We start from the raw sequence: 22,140 nt of genomic DNA on the forward strand, positions 1-22,140 counted from the left end.
TTCCCTACAACATTAGAATTATCTGAACAAAAGGAGATTAATGTATTAATGTCCTGTACTCAGGGCACTATTTTAATTAACCCAGGGGAGACTGTAGCTCGTCTACTGCTTCTTCCACTTCCTCCCCCGGGGTTCAATAATAATGCCTTTTTGACTATACAACTAAACAACCGCCCCAAGATCCAACTTTGGGTTAATGACAAAAGCTTTGAAGGAATTTTAGATACGGGAGCAGATGTGAGTATTATCTCTTCTCATTGCTGGCCTCGGGGCTGGCCTAAACGAAGGTCGGACCGATCCTTGTTAGGCCTAGGTTACAATGCTAATCCCGAAATTAGTTCTAGTCTCCTGAGATTTCAATCCCAAGAAGGACATCAAGGGACCTTTAGACCACATGTGCTTCCATTGCCTGTTAATTTGTGGGGAAGGGACATTATGCAGCAATTGAATCTAACACTCACTGACACTCCAGCTTATTCACAGGCAGCAAAAAGAATGATGACAAACATGGGCTATGTGCCTGGCAAAGGTTTGGGTCATGATTTACAAGGTACTACTGACCCCGTCCAAGTACCTTCTAACACAACCCGCTTAGGGTTGGGTTTTTCATAGGGGCCATTGGGCATGGTACACCCATTCCCTGGCTTACGGAGGAACCGGTCTGGGTTCCCCAATGGCCCTTTTCCTCCGAGAAATTAACCAGAATTCCCCGATATGTTCCGGTCCCGGTAGAGGCCCCTGGAACTTTGTCCTTATTCAGGACAAAAAGAGATTTTGGCATTTCTGCTGTCATAGCAACAATTGTGGCAGCCACGGCAGTCACGGCCGCGGTTACCGCCTCTGCTATAGCACTGTCTACGTCCACACAGACGGCCTCTACTTTAAATACTTTGTCCACATGGGTCACTGAGGCCCTGGATGTCCAAATTGCCTCCAATAGTCATGTAAAAGGTGGTCTTATGCTGGTAAAACAAAGAATAGACTTAATTCAAGAACAAATCGATATTCTTTGGCAATTAGCCCAATTAGGATGTGAGTATAAAACAGCAGGGTTGTGTATAACCTCTGTGCAGTTTGAAAATTTTTCAGCAGCAGCAAATCTATTTAAGGAACTTTCAAGACAGCTGACAAGTAACTGGAGCGCCACCTTTGAAGAAAATCTACGCCAGCTACGGACAGCTGTGACCTTCATCAACTCCACTCGTGTTGACCTGTCTTTGACTGAAGGACTTTCCTCTTGGGTTTCTTCTGTTGTTTCCTATTCTAAGGAATGGGTGGGGGTGGGAACGCTGCTAATTGTTCTCTGCCTAGGAATGGTAGTTCTATTATGGATAATCTGTAAAATCAAAAAACAAAGTGAAAAGGACAAAGTCATCATGTCTCAGGCCCTCATGGCTTTAGAACCTGAATTCCCCACTTCAGTTTGGTTGCATATGCTCAGACAAAACCAATCATCCTAAACGAGATGGCCCTTGCACCCTGAGGGGAAGTAACCCCATTGCACCAGGAGGGGCTCTCGTTAGGTAACAGGTCCATAGAGGTTGTCAAGCAAAGCATTGCACGATCAGGCCCCGAGAAGGTCACCCTGATCGGGAGGAAAGCATTGTTGCATGAGGTTCTTGTCAGCACACCCTCGCTCCAAAAAAAGACAAGAGGTAATTAGGAGAACTTTGCCTCTTCCTCCGCCTCGCAGTGACCATGTGAGCATCAACCTTCATTAATAAAGAAAAAAGGGGGAATTATGGGGAGCGGCCTGAGACAAAGCCCAGAGATAAGATGGCGCCGATATCCGGCCTTGAGAGAAGTAAACAAGTTAACAGAGTCTGCGCTGGAATTCCCCTGGTCTCGGACCAGAGGCGTCCTAATCAGGTGATCCAATCACCTTCTGCCACGTACTAGGCGAGAACAATACCCTATATAAGCAGCTACGAGCTTTGGGTCGTCGTCGGTCTTTGGTTCTCCCTTGAGCTTGTTGCACTGCCTGTCGAGATGCAATAAAGCCTTCCTGCAGAAGAATCCTGACCGTGTCGTCGTTCTTCCTCGACCTTCACTGCTGGCGGGGTGGTCGCTGGAGGGCGCGCGACATTGTCTGAAGTCCACAGTGGCAGGATGCCCAGCACAGCCCCAGCTTCTGGGCTTCCTCCAAGGCTGGGCAAGGAGCCTTGGGGTATATACCCTGCTCTGTTAGGCAGTGTGCAGGTAGAGGCAGAAGAGGGGGTAGAGAGATGGCCAGCATGCCCTGGGGAGGAACTGGAGAGCATCTGCTGACACTGACTAAGGACACTTATGTTTTGGGCTTTGTTCTTAAACTATTCCCATGCAGCTTGGTTTAGGTTTCACTGCTGCCCCATTCACTACACAGAGGCAAGGGAAAGGAAGGCTTTGGTTCCAGGTCATAGTTCATCATGACAGAGCCAGGACTCAAATCCAGTTCTGATTCCACTCATGGTCTTCACAATTACAGTAGCACATCCCTTGTCCTCAGTGTCACCTTCCATGATTTCTGTTATTGACTTTTGTGATGGTTGGTCTCAATTGTGAGCCTAATTCTAATGAGATCTAGAATCACCCAGGACAGGCCTCTGAGCATGCCTGTGGGGGATTATCTTGATTAGGTTAATTGAGGTGGGGAAGATCTGCCCACTGCAGGTGGCGTCATTCCATAAGCTGGGATCCTGGACTGTTTGAAAAGGAGAAAGAGAGCACAGGCATTCATGGCTCTCTGCATCTTGACGGTGGATGCCATGTGACTGTGTGAACTGCTTCAAGTGCCTGCTGCCACAACTTTGCCACAATAATAGATAGTAACCTTAAAGCCTGGGCCAAAATAAACCCTCTCATCCTTAAGCTGCTTTTTATCAGGGTATTTTTATCACAGCAAAAGAAAAAGTGACTAATAAACTGTCAACTGTAGTCTGAAACTATCAAATGGTAAACTTCAGAAATACATAATTCCTGTTTTAAATCATATGTCAGAGCTGGAGAGATGTATCAGTGGTTAAGAGCTGCTCTTCCAACGTACGAGCAGTAGTTTGCTGCTGTTCCAGAGGACCCGAGTTCACTTCCCAGCACCCACATTAGGCAGCTCCCTACTGCTTATAACTCCATCTCCAGGGGATATGACACCCTCTTCTGGCCTCCTAGGGTACCTTCACACATGTATATTCATGTATATGTACACATAAATAAAAATAAATCTTTTAAAATTAGTGTGCCATTCTGAGTAGCATTGTGAAATACTACACTGCTCACATAGCCCATGAATCAACTTAGTCCAGCATATCTTCACAGTAACATTACCCCTACTAATCACTTAGTAGGTGTCTTGGTTATGGTTATCAGATTGATTATGGATTCATAGCACTTGTGTTTAAGTAATCATTATTTTACTCAATCATAGTCCCAAAACAGAATAGCAAAGTTAAATTAGCAATTTGTATATACCAAAAAGAAGCTGTAATTGCTTTAAGTGAAAAAGTGAAAGTTCTTGACTTAATAAGGAAAGACATTGTATGCTAAGGTTGCTAAGATCTAGAGTAAGAACAAGCCTGTGATGTTATGAAAAAGGGAAAAAGGAATTGTGCTAGTTTGCTGCTGTCCAGACTACAAAAGTTATGGCCAAGTATAATACAGCGATGAAGAGACAAAACTAGGACTGGGTTGTATGTGGCTGTTAACATCTGCTTCACGCCATATGCCATCCCAGTGCTGGAGTCAGTGTGTGGTCTTGGAGCTAAGTCTGGTAAAGAAGAGAACTACATGGGACTGGAGAGATGGCTCAGTGGTTAAGAACACTGGTGGTTCTTGTAGAAGACCCAGGTTTGAATCCCAGCACCCACATGGCAGCTAACAACTGTCCATAACTCCAGTCCCAGGGGATCCAACAGCCTCTTCTGACCTCCAAGAGCATTGCATGACACAGGTACACTTACCTACATGCAGGCAATATACATATACACATAAAATAAAAATAATAAAATTAGGCCGGGCGTGGTGGCGCACGCCTTTAATCCCAGCACTCAGGAGGCAGAGGCAGGTGGATCTCTGTGAGTTCAAGGCCAGCTGGGGCTACAGGGAGACCCTGTCTCAAAAAGACCAATAAATAAATAAATAAATAATAAAAATAATAAAATTAAAAAAAAAAAAGAAATACTGGGCTAGAGAAATGGCTCAATGGTTGAAGCAGCACTGGCTGCTCTTGCAGAGGACCTGGGTTCAATTCCCAACACCCACATGGTAGCTAACGACCATCTGTAACTCCAGTTACAGGGGATCCAATGCCCTCTTCTGACCTCTGTGGGTATTACATAACATGGGTACACTCATACATGCAGGCAATACAATACACTCATATACATAAAAATAAAATATTTTTTTAAAAAAGAAGGGGCTGGAAAGATTGTGGTTGGGAGCACTAGCTGCTTTTGAGGGGGACCTGGGTTCAGTTCCCAGCACCCACACAACTAATTATCTGTAGCTCCAGTTCCAGGAGATCTGACGTCATCTTCCGACCTTCGCAGGCATTGCACAATATGAGTGCACCTACCCGCATGCAGGCTTTACACTCATACACATAGGGTGGAAATAATAAATATATGGAAATAAATATAAATAAAAATAAATATATATTTTCCTTTTTCTTTTAAATAAAAATTTTTTTTAAGAGAAGCACTAATCTAGGTCTCAGGTAGAGTGTAATTGGGGCCTCATATGAAATGGTGCAAAGAGCAGGATCATCATGCACTGGGGCTTCAAATGGCATAGGGCAGTGATGAGGGGAGGAGAGCACTTCCCCAGGGAGGTGACTAGGTTACCCTGAGCTTCCCAGCAGTGACTAGATACAAAGATCAAAGATGAAGCCTCAAGAGAGGTGAGGCCACTTGCCCAAGGCAACAGAATCAGTGACAGAGCCCCGGAGGAACAATGACCTCACAATGGGACTCTACCTACTGGTCATTCCTTGTGATCCTCACTCCTGGTGACGCTCTGGGGACAGGAGAGACCAGTCTGAGGTCCTGCTGTGAGTAGGAGAGTCTAGGACTGAAATGCAGGCTTTCTGCCTGCTGATCTCTGTGTCCACTGCTAGGAGCAGTGATTTAAAACGCACTGGGGACATCACTTCAGTATCTGTGACAGACCAGCTCCCAAGTCAAGCATAGATTCAGCTAATCTCTTGTCCTACACTATCAAGCTTTTTTTTTTAAATGTATGTTTTGCCAGCATGTATGTAACTGCACTCATGTTGTGCAATGCCCACAGAGGCCAGAAGATGACATCAGATCCCCTGGAATTGGAGCTACAGAAGGTTGTTAGCCACCATGTGCTGGGAACTGAACCCTGGTCCTCTGCAAGAGCAGCCAGTGCTCTTAACTGCTGAGACATTCTTCCATTCCCCACTATCAGGCTTTGACTTGAATGGTGTGGGGGAGCTCACTCCCTAAGGAAACATCTTCTGTGGCCTAGGAGCCTGAGTGAGGGATGGGCAGGGAAGCTCCCCTGTAGGGATTCCTTCCAATTGTGGGGGCGGGGCAGGGGAAGCAACAGTCACCAAGAAGATCCATCTCTTCCTCTCTCCTGCCTGGCTGAGTGGAATCCAGACATACATAAGCTGCATAAAGGCTGGGTGGGGCTGGTGGCATCTCTGAGTCATAGGGAGGGTGAGTGGTAGTGAATCAGCCAGACCCACTTTTCCTCCATAAGGCCAGCCTGGGTGGAGATTGAGGCTAGGAAACCCTGTGTCTGTCTTTCTAGCCCCTCACCACCTACCCAGACCAGCCATAGGCTGACCCTCCACATACCCTGCCTGACACAGGGGTCCTTTGTGAATTATTGCTACATAATTACCAGATCCCAGCTTAGGCCTGCCCTAACTCTATCCTCACTTAAAAGGAAACTTTTGTGGTTTTTTTTTTTTTTTTTTTTTGGTTGGTTTTGGTTTTGATCGTTACAAAAGTGTCTCCCTGTAGCCCCAGCTGGCCTGGAACTTGCTATGTAGACCAGACTGGCCTCAATTTCAGAGATCTACCTGCCTCTGCCTCCCAAGTGCTAGGATTAAAGGAGTACACCACCATGCCCAGTTTAAAGTGACCCATTTTTCAGACTGATCCAGAACTTCGACAGGGAGCAGGAATACTAGCCTGTGGTAACATCAAGGTCATTTGGCCACTGGCTATGCCCCTCCTTCTTGCCCCTGGCTCTAGCCACTGGGCTTCTCATTCAAATCCTCCCTCTAGGGATCATTAGCCCCATTTATATATTTGGAAACTGAGGCTCAGAAAGGGCTGGAGATGTTGCTCAGTAGAGGCAGAAGGGTCAAGAATTTAGTCACCCCCTCAGCTACTTAGTGCTTTTGAAGTCAACCCAAAAGGGTTGAGAGGGGAGATGCAGGGAGAGGGAAAGGAAGAGAGAGACTATCTATTTAGGAGGAGTAGTGAGGTAGGAAGAACAGGTTTAGGTCCCAGGCTAGGTGGTCTCTGGGGGAGGTGGCTGGGTGCAGGGACTTAGTGCACCCACGGCACTGGACTTGTACCCTCATCAAGCCCCTCTCTTATCAGGCCTCCTTTAAAGGAGAATAACATGCAAGGGCTTTTTCTCTTCCAGGTAAGTGTCCAAGAGAAGGGGTTGTATAGGAAGAGGAACCAGTGATAGCAAAGGTGGTGAGTGTGCTGGCATTGTGCTTGGTGAGACTGGAGCCCAAGGGGAAGGGAAGAAGAACAGGAGCCTGGATGAGGCCACAGGATAAGGAGGGCTTTGTGGTAAACAGGAGGATGTTCTGACTTTGTCCTCAGAGCAGTGTGGAACAACAGAGCATGTGTATTTTAGGAAGATCTCTCTAAACGAAGGGGGCCAGGGCAGAGCAGGGAAGATTGGTGATGGCAGCTAGGCCAATGGAAGGCTGTGGAGAACAGGGCGAGGCTGGGGACCAAAGCTGGTTCAAGGTGGGTGGGGAGAATCAAGTGGTGGCCAACTACTCTCTACTCCCTTGGCTGTTGCCCCAAGGAATGGCACAGGTGCTCCAAGCAAAAATAGTTTATTTAAGGATGGAAGACCCAAAATTTGAGGGGACGGACCCAAAGTGAGGCCACAGCAGCTGCCTGATGTTGGCACAGACTACCCCAAGTCTTTAGGGGAGCCCAACAAAGAAGAAGCCCATCTCTGTGGTCTCTCACTGACTCCCCTGCTGGGGGAAAGATTATGTAACCAAGCATCGTGGTCATCTTCACTAGAACACATTGAGGTTTTCCAAGTTTTCCCAGCAATATTCAGCATAGTAGTTGATACTAATGGTAATAATTCATCTGTTGCACAGTGACTATGCCAGACTTGGACCCACCATTCAGTGGCAGGTGTGGCTATGACAGGTGAGGCAGGCAGGACTGGATGTCTTGGAAGTCTCTGGCCTAGCCTCCCAGGCAGCCCTTCCAGAAGGCGCCTCTTTTCCCCCCGACCTGGCACCTCTTCTCCACTTTCCTCATGGCCTGCCAAGGTTGGATTCTGGCTGAGACTGTCCACATGTGACTCATGAGCTCCCCCAGGTCTCAAAGACCCTTTCCAGGCTGGTCCCTGAGCCGCAATCCCCAGCGGGCAGCCCAGGAGGCCACGAACTCACAGTTGTGATAAAGGAACATTCCTGAAAGAGTGAGTGTGATGCCCACATAGCTGAGTGCACTGAGGTGGCTGCTGAACAGGAGCCGGGACAGGATGAGGTTGCCCACCACCGTGAGGTTGCCGAGGACATGGACTGTGAGGGCGGAGGTGAGTGCCAGCAAGGAGAAGCTGGCCAGGTTGTAGATCACAGACAGGAAGCAGCTGAGCAGAACACAGGCCCAGAGGCGAGAGTCCATGGGAGCCAGTGGTGGGGCCACACCAGCCTCCAGCACCAGGGCAGCACCTGCCAGCAGGCAGAAGCTGGGCAGAGAGGTGGCATACAGCAGGCTCACAGCATCCAGCCTTTCTTCCTGCAGCAGAGCACCTGCAATCAGGACAGTGGTCATCAGCACCCAGTGCAATGGCAGTCCCCACGAAGCAGCCAAGGCAGCCCAGTCCCCATGGCCCAGCCTCCAGAAGGCCTGCCCTCACCCTTTGAGCTAGTGGCTCCTACTCCTAAACATGACTATCAAGCAGGGGAGTCAGGCTGCCTGAGCTTGTGATCTGTGCCCACTCCTGACTACCCAGGCCTTTCGCAAACCTCCATTTCCTCCCTTGGGGAGTTGGGTAAAATTGTGAAAATTTTCAAAGATAACATATATAAAGGCTTTTAAAAGGTAAATGTGGGGCTGGAGAGATGGCTCAGCAGTTAAGAGTACTGACTGCTCTTGCAGAGGACCTGGTTTCTATTCCCAGCACCCACATGGTGGTTAACAACCACCCGTAACTCCAGTTCCGGAGGAATCTGACGCCTTCTTCTGACCTCTGCATTGCACGACACAGGTGCACTTACACACATGCAGGCAATACACTCATACACACAAAATAATAATAAAAAATAAAGGTAAATGCTCAGGAAATGAAAAAACTAAAATTCAATAAACAAGGCCACGATGACATCGCTTTTCATAGGCTGAAAGCGAGAAATCGCATAAAAAACAGTTGTCCCCAGAACACAAAGCTTCAGGGGTTCCCAGACCTTGGAGAAAAGTCTTTTTGTTGGTTTTGTTTTGTATTTAAAGACATGGCCCAGCTTGGCCTCAAACTCACAGGATCCCCCTGCCTCAAACTCATGAGTTGGGAATATAGGTATTCAGTCACCATACCCAGCTCAGTCCTCAGTTCCTAGCCTGGCTGTAAAGACCCTGCACCAACTGGCTACACCCACCTTCCTTAGCCTCAACCCCATCATACCCACCAGGACCCCACAATGCAGCTCCAGCAATGTAGCAGGGACAGGCCGGCAGACGACCCAGCACTGCTATCCACTTACTAGCTGTCCACATGGCAAAAAGGTGGAGAGAGAGAAAGAGGGAGGAAGAGTATAAGGAGGAGGAGGAAGAAGAAAAGAGAAAAGAAAAAAGTCATTTTGAATCAAAATGGTGAGAGCAGCCATTGCTTCAACCATTTATGACCATTGGGAAGACATAGAACCAGTAACAAGACAGTCATTGTTGGCTGTTGGCAGTCGCTCATTGTTTTTGACTGGTAATCAGGTTTTTGTTTGTTTTTGGTTTTTGAGATAGAGTCTCAAGTGGCCAAGGCTGCCTTGTGCTTTCTGTTACTGAGGCTCGCCTTGAACTCTTGATCGTGTCTCTTCCCCATAAATGCTGGGATTATAGGTAGTGTGTACCACCATGCCTAGATAATCAGCATATAACAGTTTTTATTACTAATACTGGGGCTTATCAAGATGAATCCAGGACTAAAAGGGAATCTTTTATCTTTTTAAGGAAAGAGGGGATCCTGCCACCTGCACAAGTGTGAATATATGTGCCAATGTCTACACCTGCTTCTACTCAGTCAATTCACAAAGGAAACCCTACACACCCTGGATAGGCAGGGACCATCTGTGGCATTCTGTGACTCTTAGTGGGGATAGATGAGCAATTGATCCTGGTGCCCTCCTGGACCCGCCCAGTTCACTGTGTTTTCTGACACACACTTTCCTAAGAGCCCAGCCATGCTTACTCACAGGCCAGGCTTAGAACAAGAACTTGTATTCCTCCCTCAGTTCACTCTGATGTTTGGGCTTGGTTCTCTAGGCAACAGTTCCTCTGCTTTAAAAATTTCTAGAAAACAATAATCAGAATGCCTCCAGCTCGTTGGCTCCAAATTTAGCATCTTAGGCACCACCCCGGCCTGCACCTTAAAGACAGCAGCTCAGAGGGCAGTGGTCCCCTGGCAGAAGTGACTAACCCTCAAGATGTTAGTTTGACACCTCACAACCCCATTCCAGATAAAAACTCTCCATGATTTGCTTCTCCATCCAAGCAGAGCTTCTGGAGCTAGGGCTCAAATCCAGGTCCTTATCCTTGTTAGACAAGCTATCACTGAGCTACAGCCCCCAACCCTCCAAACACATTTATTTTTATTTAGTGTTTTTTGGGGGGGCAAGATAAGGTCTTTTTATAATTTAATTTTATGATTATTGTTGTGTGTATATGACCTATGTGTGATGTATGTATTTGATGTGTATATGTATAATACATGTGATATGTATTGTGTGTGTGATGTGTTATATGATGTGTGTATGATGTATATGTGTATTTATGATATATGTGTACTGTGTATGATATATGTAATGTGTATATGGTATGAATATGAGATGTATGATATGTATGTATATGTGTATTATGATGTGTATAATGTGTGTATGACATATATGAGTGCATGTATGGTGTGTGTGATATGTGTGGTGTGGGTATGTATGGTCTGTTTATGATGTGTGTGGTGCGTGTATGTGATGTGTGTAAGTAGAACATGGGGAGGTCAGGGGACAACTTTCAGGAGTTGGTTCTCTCCTTCCACTGTGTGTTCTGGGAATCAAATTCAGAACAAATTCTGTGCCACAAGTGCTTTCACCTGCTGAGACATCTTGCTGGTCCTGTGACAAAGTCTTGCCATGCAACTCATGCTGGCTTGGAACTCTCTATGTAGCCCAGGCTGGCTCACACTAGCTGTGTGATCCTCCTATCTCACTCTCCAAAGTTCTGGGATTACAGGCTGGCTTTGAACAACAATCCTCCCAGAGTACTTGGATTATAGGCATGTACTCCATTCCATGCTGGCTTCCAAAGGCATTTTCATTTTAGTGTCTGAACAGCAATGACCCTTTTGTAAGTGCTAATCTCTTGTCATTGGCCTGTCTCCACTTTGTCCCTTCCCTAGCTGTGTGACCTCTCTATGTCTGTTCCCTCATGTGTGGAATGGGGAGGGTGACAAAGCTCCTCTCACAGGAGAGCATGGCCACTCAGCATACACATCCAGCACAGCAGTGGACACACCCCCCAGGTTCGGTTCCTGCTGCCTGACACACACCTTGCTCTAGAACTTCTCTCTTGCTAAATACAGCACCCCAGTCTCTGTGGGCTCAAAGGACAATAGTCAAGCCAGGTTCTGAAACATATGGGATACTGGTGACAACAGGCTCAGCTGGCTGACACCTCCCTTCTAACCTCTCTGGGTAGGAGGACAGCATTGCTCCACTCCACACTACCACCACCCCAGGGCCTGCAGCTGGTCCAGGTAGGGGGGAAGTTGTTGCCTATGGCTGCCTGAGCTCTCCTCTGCCCTCTGTTCTCATGCCATCTGCTGTCAGTGAAGAGGCTGATTCCACCCATTTATATTCTAGTCTGAACCTGGCCTGAGATTTGCCTCTGGCAAAAAAGTTACATCTTTTTAAAAACCCATTTCAAGCTAGGCATGGTGGTGCATGCCTTTAATCCCAGCACTTGGGAGACAGAGGTAGGCAGATCTTTGTGAGTTTGAGGCCAGCCTGGTGGTCTACAGGGTGAGTTCCAGGCCACGTGGGACTACGGAGAGACCCTGTCTCAAAAAAACAGGAAAAAAACAAACGAAAAAAACCCATTTCAACCCCTGGATCTAGTCCATTTCTCCCAATCGAGGCTAGGTTAAGTTCCCATTTCTGTTTCTGGGACTCTAGCTTCCTAAATTCCCTCTTTAGCACCCTGAGCAATCGAGCCTAACCAGATTTACCAATCTGACATTAACTGATGACAAAACCATGAATAACCGTTCATCATTTGAATATCTTCCCTGTGCCAGGCCCCAGGCCAGGTGCTGGGGACTCAGAGGTGCCCCAAAGCCTGTCTAGTGGAAAGCAGATAGGAAATCAATGGCTTTGAATGTGCCCCATAATGGGGGAATCAGAGGGTACTATGGGAGAACAGGTACCCAACCCACTCAGAGAGTAAAAAAATTGAGACTTGAGAGGGAAGAAGAGAGCTGGCAGAAGTCAAGAAATGGCCTGATGCCAGTCACATGCCACTAGGGACATTCCTGAGCACCCTGACACCTGTCTGGTCATAGCCCCTCCTGCAGGCAGGAGCGCTACAGCCCAAATGTAAGGAGTACTTGGCTCTGGCAGGTGCAGTGTACCTTGATGCTGGGGCCTTCTCTGCCTCCTGGTCCTATCCAAGAGGGCCCCACAGGGTTGGGTTTCCCCGAGCTGACTCAAGGCTGAGCTCAGGCCTCAGCTCATGTAACCTGAGGGCTAAAATAGAACTGGGCTTTGGCCCTGCTTGTGGCCTGGGAAGATGGGGACAGGAACTCTGGGTCCCAGCTGGAGGATCAGGCAGGGCTGAGCTCTCACTTCACCCTTACTCAGCCTCAGGCTGCCTCCCAACCATAGCTCAGCAACCCTGGAGAGCCCCCACTCTCTAGCCTCCCCTAGGTCTCCCTTGGGTTAAGGTGGAAGAGAGGGTGAGGGCTATGACTCAGATGCCCCTCAGTTGCCCAGACAGGAAGCCAACCTCCACCCTCAGGCACACAGTCTAGCATAGCAGGGGCTAGGCCTGATTCTGCAGCCTTACTTCTTTCTGCTCTGTGCCCTGCCCAGGCCCAGTGGAGTAAATGCCCAGTCACACAGGCCAGACCTCATTTCTTAGAAGCTGTGTGACCCTGTACCAGTTGTAAATCTGTTTGGTAGCTGGGACAGGAATATCACAAGTTTGAGGCCAACCTGGGCTACACAGCATGACACTGTCTCACGTCCCCTGTCCCCTCCCCTAGTAAAACTCTATCTTACCATCACCTGTAAGATGAAAACGAAGGTGGTAGTTGCTATGACAACTGGAGATCAACATCCAGCATCATCAGGTCTATCACACAGCCCCTAGTAAACACTTCCCAGGTTTTGACAAACTTTCTGTTCCAAATCCCAGCTGAAGGCCCTGAACTCTTCCCCTTTTCTTCCCTGGCCCCTGCTTCCTGACCTCTTTCTGGGTTCCTAGCCTTATGACACATAGCTTGAACAGAATGGAGTCTGAACGCTGGGTTCAAATCTTGCCTCTACTGCTCACTGGCATATGGCCCTGGCTAAGACTCTCCATCTCTATCAAATGGGGACAATAAGGCACCTGCCCCCCTGAGAGGCAGTAAGGAGGATCCAGTGGGACAAAAGGCTTGTCAAGTTATAGAACACAGATCACCAACAACTGTTAACTAGGCCTCTACAGCCCCAGTTTGAAGTCTTGGAACTCACTGGATTCTTGGCTCTCTCTGAGCCCATTTCCTCATCTGTAAAAGGGACATCCAGGCCACACACCCCACCTCTTCAGATAGTTACCCCAAGTACTCACTCTGCTGAACAGACTTGAGGCCTCGGAGGCAGGTGGCGGCTAGCAAGAAGCCACAGCCAGCTGGGGGTGCCTGGAGTTCTCCAGCCAGGCTGCATGCAGCACCCAGGCAGAGGGGGCCCATGGCAGCGAACTGCAGTGGATGGTGCCGTCGGCCAAACAGCAGTGCAGACAGGGCCAGTGTGAACAGAGGTGTGGTGGTGGTGGCCAGCTGTGCCAGGTCCAAGGGCACAGTGCTTAGACCCACGTTGCCACAAGCCATGGAGGAACCAAAGGTGAGGCTGAGCCACAATACTCTGCGACGGGTGCTGCTGGGCATGGGGCGCCGACCTCCCCAGTAGCATGCCAGTGCTGCGGCGAGCATATGCAACGCTGAGAGCAGCAGAGGCCGCCCGAAGCCGTGCACTGTGAAGATCCATTTGTTGAGGCTTGACATGCTGGCCCCAGCCAGCAGCCACACCAGTGCTGCCACAGCTACCCTGGCCCGACCAGGCTGCCCAAGGACTTGGGGGCTGTCAGGAGGCCACTTTGGGGGTCCATCCTCCCGGGAACTTCCAGTCACTGCCACTGCTTTGACTGAGGTCATCCTTCCTTCATGGCGCTCCAAAGGACAGAGGCACATCCGCACCAGTGGGGCTGCTGCAGGAGGCAAGCTCTCCAGCGACCACCAGAGATCTGCGCGCTGGACAGGGTCCGGATTTCTTGGGTCCTGTGCCTGGCTCAGATAGATGAGGGCACCACTTCTGCCAGGCCCGAGCCAATCGAGAGTTCTGACTCAGTCAAGGCAGAGCCGAGGTCGTGGCTGCTGGGATGCCAGGCTTTCTGGTGCCCAAGCCAGGCCTCCGTCAGTCCTGGGCACCTCCTTCCGGAGCCAGGTGAAGTCTCCACTCTCCTCGGCGCCCCGTGCTCACTCAGTGCTCTTTCGTGGAATCCTCTCTGCTGTTTTCCCCTTCGAGCCCCAGGCCGTCAGGTCGAGGATACTGACCAACGCCCACCCCCACCCCACCCCGGGTCTCCTGCGTGTTTAGAGCTCAGGCTGCAACCAGGCCGGGCAGGGGCGATCGCGTTCCGAGCCTGGGAGCGGGGGTCGCGGCTCCCTGCTTGAAACAGAGCCCAGAATAGAGGCCGACACGCCGGCCCGCGCTCCAAACCACCAAGCGGCGACTGGGGCTTGGCGCCAGCACGGCCTCCGCTCCAGCTCCCTGCCACTGCTCCGGCACCGGCTGTGGATCTGGCGGCATTTGGCGCGGGCCACCAGTCCTACCCAACAGGGAGGGCGCAGCTCCGCCCTCCCGGCTCCGCCTTCCCCACCGCCTCAGCCCGCGCCCCACCCGGAAAGTTGAGCTCAGCCCCAGGTCCCGCCCCTGGGCAGGCCCCGCCCTGGGGTCCGGTGGGATGTCTAGCCCCGCCCCACGCACCCGCTGGCTATCCCTAGGCTGGGTCTGTCGTGCCCACATCCGCGCCTCCTCCTAGTCTTGCTCATCTGCGGCCTACAACCTCCCTTAGTGGAGGAGTCAGCTGCACCTGCCACCAATGGAAATCAAGGACCGCCTCCACCTCGGGGACGAACCCCCCTTAGAGACCAGTATCCGGTGCTGGAAACCCTGGGGTATCCCGCAGTCACCCCAAAGCCATCAAAGAAGCAGGGCATCGAGGGACCACCCAGGCCCCACCTGATCCTGGCCACAATCATCTCCTGAGATTTTTTTTTTTTTTTTCCACTATGTAGATCCGCCTGCCGCTGCCTCCCGAGTGCTGAGATTAAAGGTGTTCACCACCACGCTCTGCTCTGGAACCACAGAGTCCCTTAAGGAGACCCCATCGCCCCCCACCCCCTACCCTTCTCCTCCCAGGCCAGGGCGGTGGCCCCGCTGGGCTAGCAGAAAGAAACTGAATCACCGAGCCAACCACAGCTGCGGGAAGCAGGGTACCGCGAACAGGCATCCATCCCAGGCCAGCAGACTCTGTGTCCTGAGGCCTGGGCACTCCGAAGTGACTCACTGCTGGATTTCCTACAGCCCACAGGACAAAATCCTGGGCCCGGAAGCCGAGCGGCTGCCACTAAGACCTTGCCCCTGGCTAGTTCTCAGCTCTGCCATCGGAAAAATAGATGCTCCCTGAGTTCAGGATTAGCTAAGTAGGTCGCCCCAGAGGCAGGTGAGCAAGAATCAAGGCCCATCCAGGAAACTTAGTACCAGCAGTGAGCTCTTCCCAGTCACCCAGATTCCTTCTCCTAGGGATCCAGCCCACCTGAACACGCCTAAGCCGCCCCAACCCCCAGCCCCTGTTGTCTTACCTGCAAGTTCTGGATATCAACCTGCCTAGAGGAAAAAAACCACTTCAAAGGGGGACAGTTTAGCTCGGCTTGCAGCGCTCTCTGGTGGCCACTCCTCCGCATGGCTGCCAAGTACCCCCAACCCCTTCACAATCGTGGGACACAGGTGAAAATAACCCAGCCCCTGGAAATCCGAATCAGACTTCTCTGTCCCACTGGACCAGGAATCGACACATTTTCCTGCGACGAGTCTGGTGCCTGTTGGAGCCGGCACATCACTGTTGAATAGCTTAAGTTGAAAGGGAGTTCAGATGAAGATTTCTAAGCTGAGGTCCAAAATAGGGGTCCTTTAGACAGTTTTTCCGAGAAGTATGGGAAGGAAACTGAGTCAGACAAGGCCACACACCCCCATTTTTTGAAGAGGAGGAGTATGGGCTCCCTATTCTTTTGGATATTTTGCTCATTTTCTAGTAAGTTTCCTTCCATTAAAAAAATATTTCTTCTTGGGGTTGGAGATGTGGCTTTTAGTTAAGAGCCCTGGCTGCTCTTGCAGAGGACCCAGGATCGGCTCCCAGCACACACATGACAACTAATAACCATCTGTAATTCCAGTTCCAGATGATCTGACACCTCTTTTGACCTCCATGGACATTGTACGCATGGGTGCATTTACATAGGCAGGTAAAACATTCATACACATAAACTAAAAATAAATAAGTTTTAAAGAAAATTGGGTTGCGCCACCTCCAAGTCCACCACAAAGTAGCTCCTGCCTGGCCTGTCTGATGACAGGAGGCTATGAGGAAAGGAGATTAATCAAGGGGAGGCCTGGCAGACCTCAGTGACATGGAGTGGACTAAATACTCTGAGGTGCCAGAAGAGGCTGAAGGCAGAGCAGAAGAGGACCAAAGGCAGACATCCTGGAAGGAAGCAAGCAGGAAGACACCATCACTGACTTCCTGAGATGGAGGGCCTCATCCTGCCCGCTCCTCAGCAACTCCTAGAGGCAGAAAAAGGGATGGATGATACACAGAGGACTTGGCACTGTGGGGACAGGGAGCAGGTACCCAGAGGCACTGCATCTTAAGTGGTGGAAGATTAGAACAAGAAATGTATGGCTTTTTCTGTTTTCAGACAGGATCTCATGTAGCCTAGGCTGATCTCAAAGTCTGTATAGTCAGAGGATGAGATCTTGAATTCTTGATCCTCTTGCTTGTATCTCATGTGATTATAGGCACTTGCCACTGGCCATCTTTGGACGGGTTTGTTTGTTGGGACAGGGTCTCCCTGTAGCCCCAGGCTGACCTCCAGCTCACAGAGATCCCCCTGCCTCTGCCTCCCAAGCGCTAGGATTAAAGGTAGTGTACTGACATGCCCATCTGTTGCCCATTTTTAACCTGCCTCAGTTTACAAACAGTGGCACTCTCAATAGGGGGATATTTACATGTGGGAAAATGGAGGGTCACTGGGTCCCACATTCAAGGAGGGCATGGGGGTGGGGAGCTCCTTTATATTACTTGTGGAACACTCAAAAGCTCAGAGCAGCCTGTACTTTCCTATGATTTCCCTCAAATCTGAGCCCTCCCCTTCGAGGGACCAAGCTGCTATCATAGAGATGTTCTGAGGGATGTTTGGAAGGGGAAAACAATCCATTTGTAGCAACTAGGATGGAGATATCAAGGCATATGCCTCTTTTCCTACGGCTTCAGCCCTTGCCAGATCATTTCTCTATTGGGACCCCAGTTTCTTCTCTGTGTCCCATGAGGAGATCACAGTCACAAACATACTGTAAACCAAGGCACCACCCCACAGTTTTGAGTTAGGAAGCTGGCTGGGAGTGGGAGGGCTATTGTGGAACTGCTCCTATCTGAAGTACGCAGCATACAACCTGGTCCCCTGAGACCTGGAAATAGGACCTTTCTGACTTCATGGCGAGGCCCTACACCAAATATGACTCTCTCTCATCTCTGGCTTTTCTGGGTTCCTGCTAAGTGTGCTGGACTAGACCCCTGCTTTGGGACATAGAAAATAAGAGGTGCTTGGGGGCTAGAACTGGAGGTAGTATCAGTCCTGGCTGGCCACACCAGAAGAAGGTGGAAAGGCCTGAGGGTGGAGACCAGGCAGCTTTGAGCCCCAACTTAAGTCCAAAATTGCCCTTGGCTGCCTTCAGGTTGGTAGGCTGGGTCTTTCTGGCAAATATTGCTTTGTGTTATTTTGTCGCTGTTCTTTTATTGGTGGTGGTGGTGGTGGTGGTGGTGGTCTTTTTGAGACAGGTTCTCCCTGTAGCCACAGCTAGCCTAGAACTTGCTATGCAGACCAAGCTGGACTCCGTCTCACAGAGATCCTCCTGCTTCTGCCTCCCAAGTGCTGGGATTAAAGGTGAACCACCATGCCCCTTGTTTTTGTTTTTGTTTTGAGAGTCTCATATAACTCAGGCTGGTCTCAAACTGCTTTTGTAGCCAAGGGTGACCTGAAACTTCTGATCTTCCTGCCTCTACCTCCCAAATGAGTTCTGAAATTTCTGGCATGTACCACCACATCAGATTTTCCGTGGTGCCAGGGATTGAACCCAGAGCTTTGTGCAAGACAGGCAGGCATTGTACCAAGAGAGCAACATCTGTAGCCTAGCAAATATTGTTTTGGTTTTTGCATTGAGCAGATCTTGAGGTGGAGCCCAAGGCTTTGGGCATGTCTCCTGCCTGACACTGCCTGACACTCCCTCCACAGCTATGACATTGAGTCACTTTCACTTTTTGACCACAAGTTTCCTTATCTATAATGCAGAGATGAAAATCTGAACAACCTCACAAAGCTGTTCCAGACAATATTTAGCAAACAGGTATTCAGTAGACAGTGGTCAGCACTGTCTGTGCCAGTGCCACAGCCTGATGCCCAGGAGACTTGCTCACAAGCCCTGCGGACTTGTTGAGACACCTCCCCTCTTCTGCTCCTTGCCCCTGTACTTCCGGGCCCAAGATGCCAGGACACTGCAGCCACATAAGGACAATCAAGGCTTTAATCATGTTGGAAGACCTTGCTGAGGCCTGGTCAGAGGCTGCCCTAAGACCAGCTCTGGGATGGCCACCCTGACAATAGAACAGGCAGGGAGGTACAGGAGACCTCCTTGCAGGACCCCATTCCCAGAGCTAGCAGACTTCCTTCCTCTTTCTGTAGAGGAAGTCAAGCACAGCCTTGTCCTTCACGAGAGGCCTATGGCGCCAAGCAGGGCCAGACTTAGGCTAGCAGAGACCCCAGGGAAGGTGGTTGCTTCCAAATGGGGCTGTGGCTTAGGATCCTCATAGGGAAGATAGCTGAGGTGATCTGAGGGACATCACTTCAAGTGCACACAGCAGGTGGCAGCAGGGTCCAGGGACATCAGTAGGGAATGTGCAAGGCTGCTGGGGTAGGGGATCCCAGGGTTACCAGCTAACCAGCCGCAGCTCAATTGTTTCTCCATTCTGGGGTCTGTAGTCAGCAATGCCTGCAGAAACCGAGGAGCAAAGGTGGTTAGCAAGGCAGTGTCCCACCCCCAACCATATTATGTAATCCCCCACTCTGAAGCCATGTACTGTAAAACACACTCAAGGTTTGTTAGCAGGAAGCTGGGAGCTGTCCAGAGTCAGCTGGAGACGCTGAACCAGCTACTGCAGGATCCCTCAGGCCACAGGCCAGTTCTGCCAGAAGGGACCCCCTTGGGGGATAGAGGTGCGGGACTGCAAGCTGGATAACAAATAGAGTAAATGGAACCAGGGGCCTTGACAGCACCCAATTGGCAGGGTCACCATCTATGAACTACTTTGGAGTTGTCAGGAACAGGGGCTTGTTCAGTTGTCCAGAAGGAGAATCAGGGCCACAAGTAAATGTCTAAGGACTCAGCCTTCCCTCTCAAGAGAATCCAAACTCCAGCAGGACACCAAGATTCAAGCCCCAGCCTAGTCACTCATTAGCATGGTGACTTTGAGCAAGGTATTTAACCTCTGTGAGCACCACCATTCTCACTGGAGAACAGAGGAGGATAATAAAGCCAGAACCTGGGGTGTGGCTCAGTGACAGTAATGACCAAGCATGCATGGGGTACTGGTTCACCTTCAGCTCCACAAAATTAACAAAGTGGAAATAATGCCAACAAACTTGGGCGGTCTTAGATGCATTACTTGATAACTCAGGTATCCAAAGACATTTTAAATTAATTAGTTAGTTAGTTAGTTAGTTAGTTAGTTAATTTGTGGGGGGTTTGAGACAGGCTCTCGCTATGTAGCCCTGGCTAACCTCAAACTGGCAACAATCCCCCTGCCTCAGTTTCCCAAGGGAGGTTTCCTTTTAATGGATATGCTTTGGTCTGAATGTGTTTCCCAAAATTCATGAGACTAATCTAAGCCAAAAGTGATGGTATTAGAAGGTGAGGCCTTGCTGGGCAGGGTGGCACACACCTTTAATCCCAGCAATCAGGAGGCAGAGGCAGGTGGATCTCTGTGAGTTCTAAGCCAGTCTGGTCTACATAGTGAGTTTCAGGTTAGCTGGAGCTACATGGAGACCCGGTCTCAAAAAGATCATAAAAATAAAAAATTAAATAAATAATAAATAAATAGAAGGTGGGGCCTTTAAGAGGTGATTAGATCATGAGATGAAGCCTTCTTAAAGAGGATTAATGCCCTTGGAAGAGTCCAAAGTCAGGTGTGATGGGGACAGACCGGTTATCTCATTGTTCAGGAGGCTCAGGTAAGAGGATTGTAAATTCAAGGCCAGGCTGGGCTACATTGAAGGGACCCTGTTTCCAAAATAATTAATTAAAAATTTAAAACCAAAAAAATAAAAGCATGTAAAATGTCATTAGTAATTTTACATTGGAATTTTACATCTTTGAATGATAATATTTGAGATACATTGAGCTAAATAAGATATAGCATTTAATATTAGTTTCCTCAATTGGAAAAATTTTAACTACACCTCTATCTGACTTTTGTTTTGTTTGCTTGTTTGTTTTTTGTTGTTTTTGAGACAGAGTCTCCCTGTAGTCCCTGTTAGTCTGGAATTCACTATGTAGATCAGGCTGGTCTGGATCTCACAGAGATCTCCTGCCTCTGCCTCCCAAGTGCTGTGATCAAAGTTGTCCACCACCACACCCGGCCTTGTTGTTGTTTTGAGACAGGGTCTCCTGGTAGCCCCATGTCCCTGGAACTCACTAAGTAGACCAGGCTGGCCTTGATCTCACAGAGATCCACCTGCCTCTGCCTCCTGAGTGCTGGGGTTAAAGATGTGTGCCACAACACCTGTCCTATCTGACATTTTATATCTATTGGACTGTGTTGATAAGAGTTATGACTCCATTTTTAATGAAAACCAAGCATATTGTACACATTTCTTATAAGAAAATGTATCAAAAATTTTAAAGACTTATTTCTAGGTAGTGAATTGTAGGTGTCTTCCCTTCCTTCCTTCCTTCCTTCCTTCCTTCCTTCCTTCCTTCCTTCCTTCCTCCCTCCCTCCCTCCCTTCCTTTCTTGTTTCTTAGACTTTCCACACTAGAGTCCAAGGAAATTTTAAGAATTCAGCTAAATATATTCAATCCAACCTTGAACATGAGTGATTTTTCTGAAGCTATGGCCCAGGAAGACTGGGGAAAGTTGGGCCGAGTTGCTGAAGCCTTGTTGCTGGGTCAGGGTTGAGATAGGAGGCATATCCAGGGTAGGGGACCACCAGACTCACCTTGCAGCAGAGGGGTATCAGGGGCTCGGAGGAGCTGCCAGAACTCTCGGTCCCCAACTGTTTTCCCCAATACAGAGGTCAGGTAGGGGCCTGACAAGGAGGCCTGTGTCTCATACCTAGGCAATGGAAAGGTGAAGAGAGAAATAATTGTAGTCCCCAAGGGGAGAAGTAGAGTTCACCCACATCAGCAAAGACCTGCCTCACCTTCCCTTCACGACCAGCACCCTCCACCTTTCCTAGGCCTTCTCCCCAGAGGCTCATGTGTCCCCCTCCACTCCTCTCCAGTTCTACTGATACTGGCCACTTAGGCCTCATCCCTCTGCATGGACCATGACCATGGCCTTCAGGAACTGACACCTGTTATGTATCATTCCTTCAGCAGTCACTGGCCTCTTGGGGGCTGATGGAAGTGCACTTGGTGGCATTCCCTTCTTCTGGGGCCTGGGTTGCCCAGTCTGCTGTCTGATTCTACACTCTATGCTTTCTGTTGCTGGAGAAGACTGAGGTTAGATTTTTGGTTCTGGTAACTAGAGATGTTTCACTCACTCACTGCCATAGCTTTCCTCTCGCCACCAACTTCACGTTTCCCCAACCCTCCTAAACATCACTACCAAAGCAATCCTCTTAGAGCCTCATAGATCATGAACTTCCCTCCAAAAGGCTTATCAGTGGTTTCCATCTTAGACAGGGAGGGACTGTTTCAATTTTAAGAAGCATAAACCGGGGCTGGAGAGATGGCTCAGAGGTTAAGAGCACTGACTGCTGTTGCAGAGGACCTGGGTTCGAATCTCAGCACCCACATGGTGGCTATGAACCATCCTTAATTCCAGTTCCAGGGAAATCCGAAGCCCTCTTCTGACCTTCCAAGGCAAGGCACGACACGGGTGCATTCACATACGTGCAGGTAATATAC

The 22,140-nt window shown here is 49.5% G+C and overlaps 2 protein-coding genes across 3 annotated transcripts in view; both read right to left on the reverse strand.

The window, feature by feature from the left end:
• Positions 1 to 6,990: 6,990 nt before the first annotated feature.
• Slc35e4 (solute carrier family 35 member E4) lies at positions 6,991 to 14,482 on the reverse strand. The gene is made up of 2 exons (XM_008841045.3): positions 13,251 to 14,482; positions 6,991 to 7,972 (listed from the first exon to the last, which is right to left on the reverse strand). Exons 1-2 carry the CDS (start codon positions 13,867 to 13,869, stop codon positions 7,539 to 7,541), a joined length of 1,053 nt encoding a protein of 350 aa, XP_008839267.1. The 5' UTR covers positions 13,870 to 14,482; the 3' UTR covers positions 6,991 to 7,538.
• Positions 14,483 to 18,520: 4,038 nt separating this feature from the next.
• The window catches only part of Tcn2 (transcobalamin 2), a 17,219-nt gene continuing 13,599 nt past the window's right edge, over positions 18,521 to 22,140 (reverse strand). For both annotated transcript variants that reach the window (XM_008841046.3, XM_029567339.1), the window contains 2 exons: positions 21,228 to 21,343; positions 18,521 to 19,003 (listed from right to left, as the gene is read on the reverse strand). In XM_008841046.3, the coding sequence (XP_008839268.1) occupies positions 18,942 to 19,003; positions 21,228 to 21,343 (178 nt within the window). In that variant the 3' untranslated portion in view covers positions 18,521 to 18,941. The remainder of the gene's footprint in view (positions 19,004 to 21,227; positions 21,344 to 22,140) is intronic.

The sequence above is a fragment of the Nannospalax galili genome, unplaced genomic scaffold (assembly GCF_000622305.1).
Source record: "Nannospalax galili isolate Female #2095 unplaced genomic scaffold, S.galili_v1.0 scaffold259, whole genome shotgun sequence".
NCBI classification, from domain to species: domain Eukaryota; kingdom Metazoa; phylum Chordata; class Mammalia; order Rodentia; family Spalacidae; genus Nannospalax; species Nannospalax galili.

What these genes read in the sequence shown, in the direction of transcription:
- Slc35e4 (XM_008841045.3), bottom strand. Translation starts at nt 13,869, where the DNA reads ATGTGCCTCTGTCCTTTGGAGCGCCATGAAGGAAGGATGACCTCAGTC. An exon ending in CCTCAAGTCTGTTCAGCAGA is followed by an intron (nt 7,973 to 13,250) that starts GTGAGTACTTGG and finishes TCCTGATTGCAG; the next exon opens with GTGCTCTGCTGCAGGAAGAA.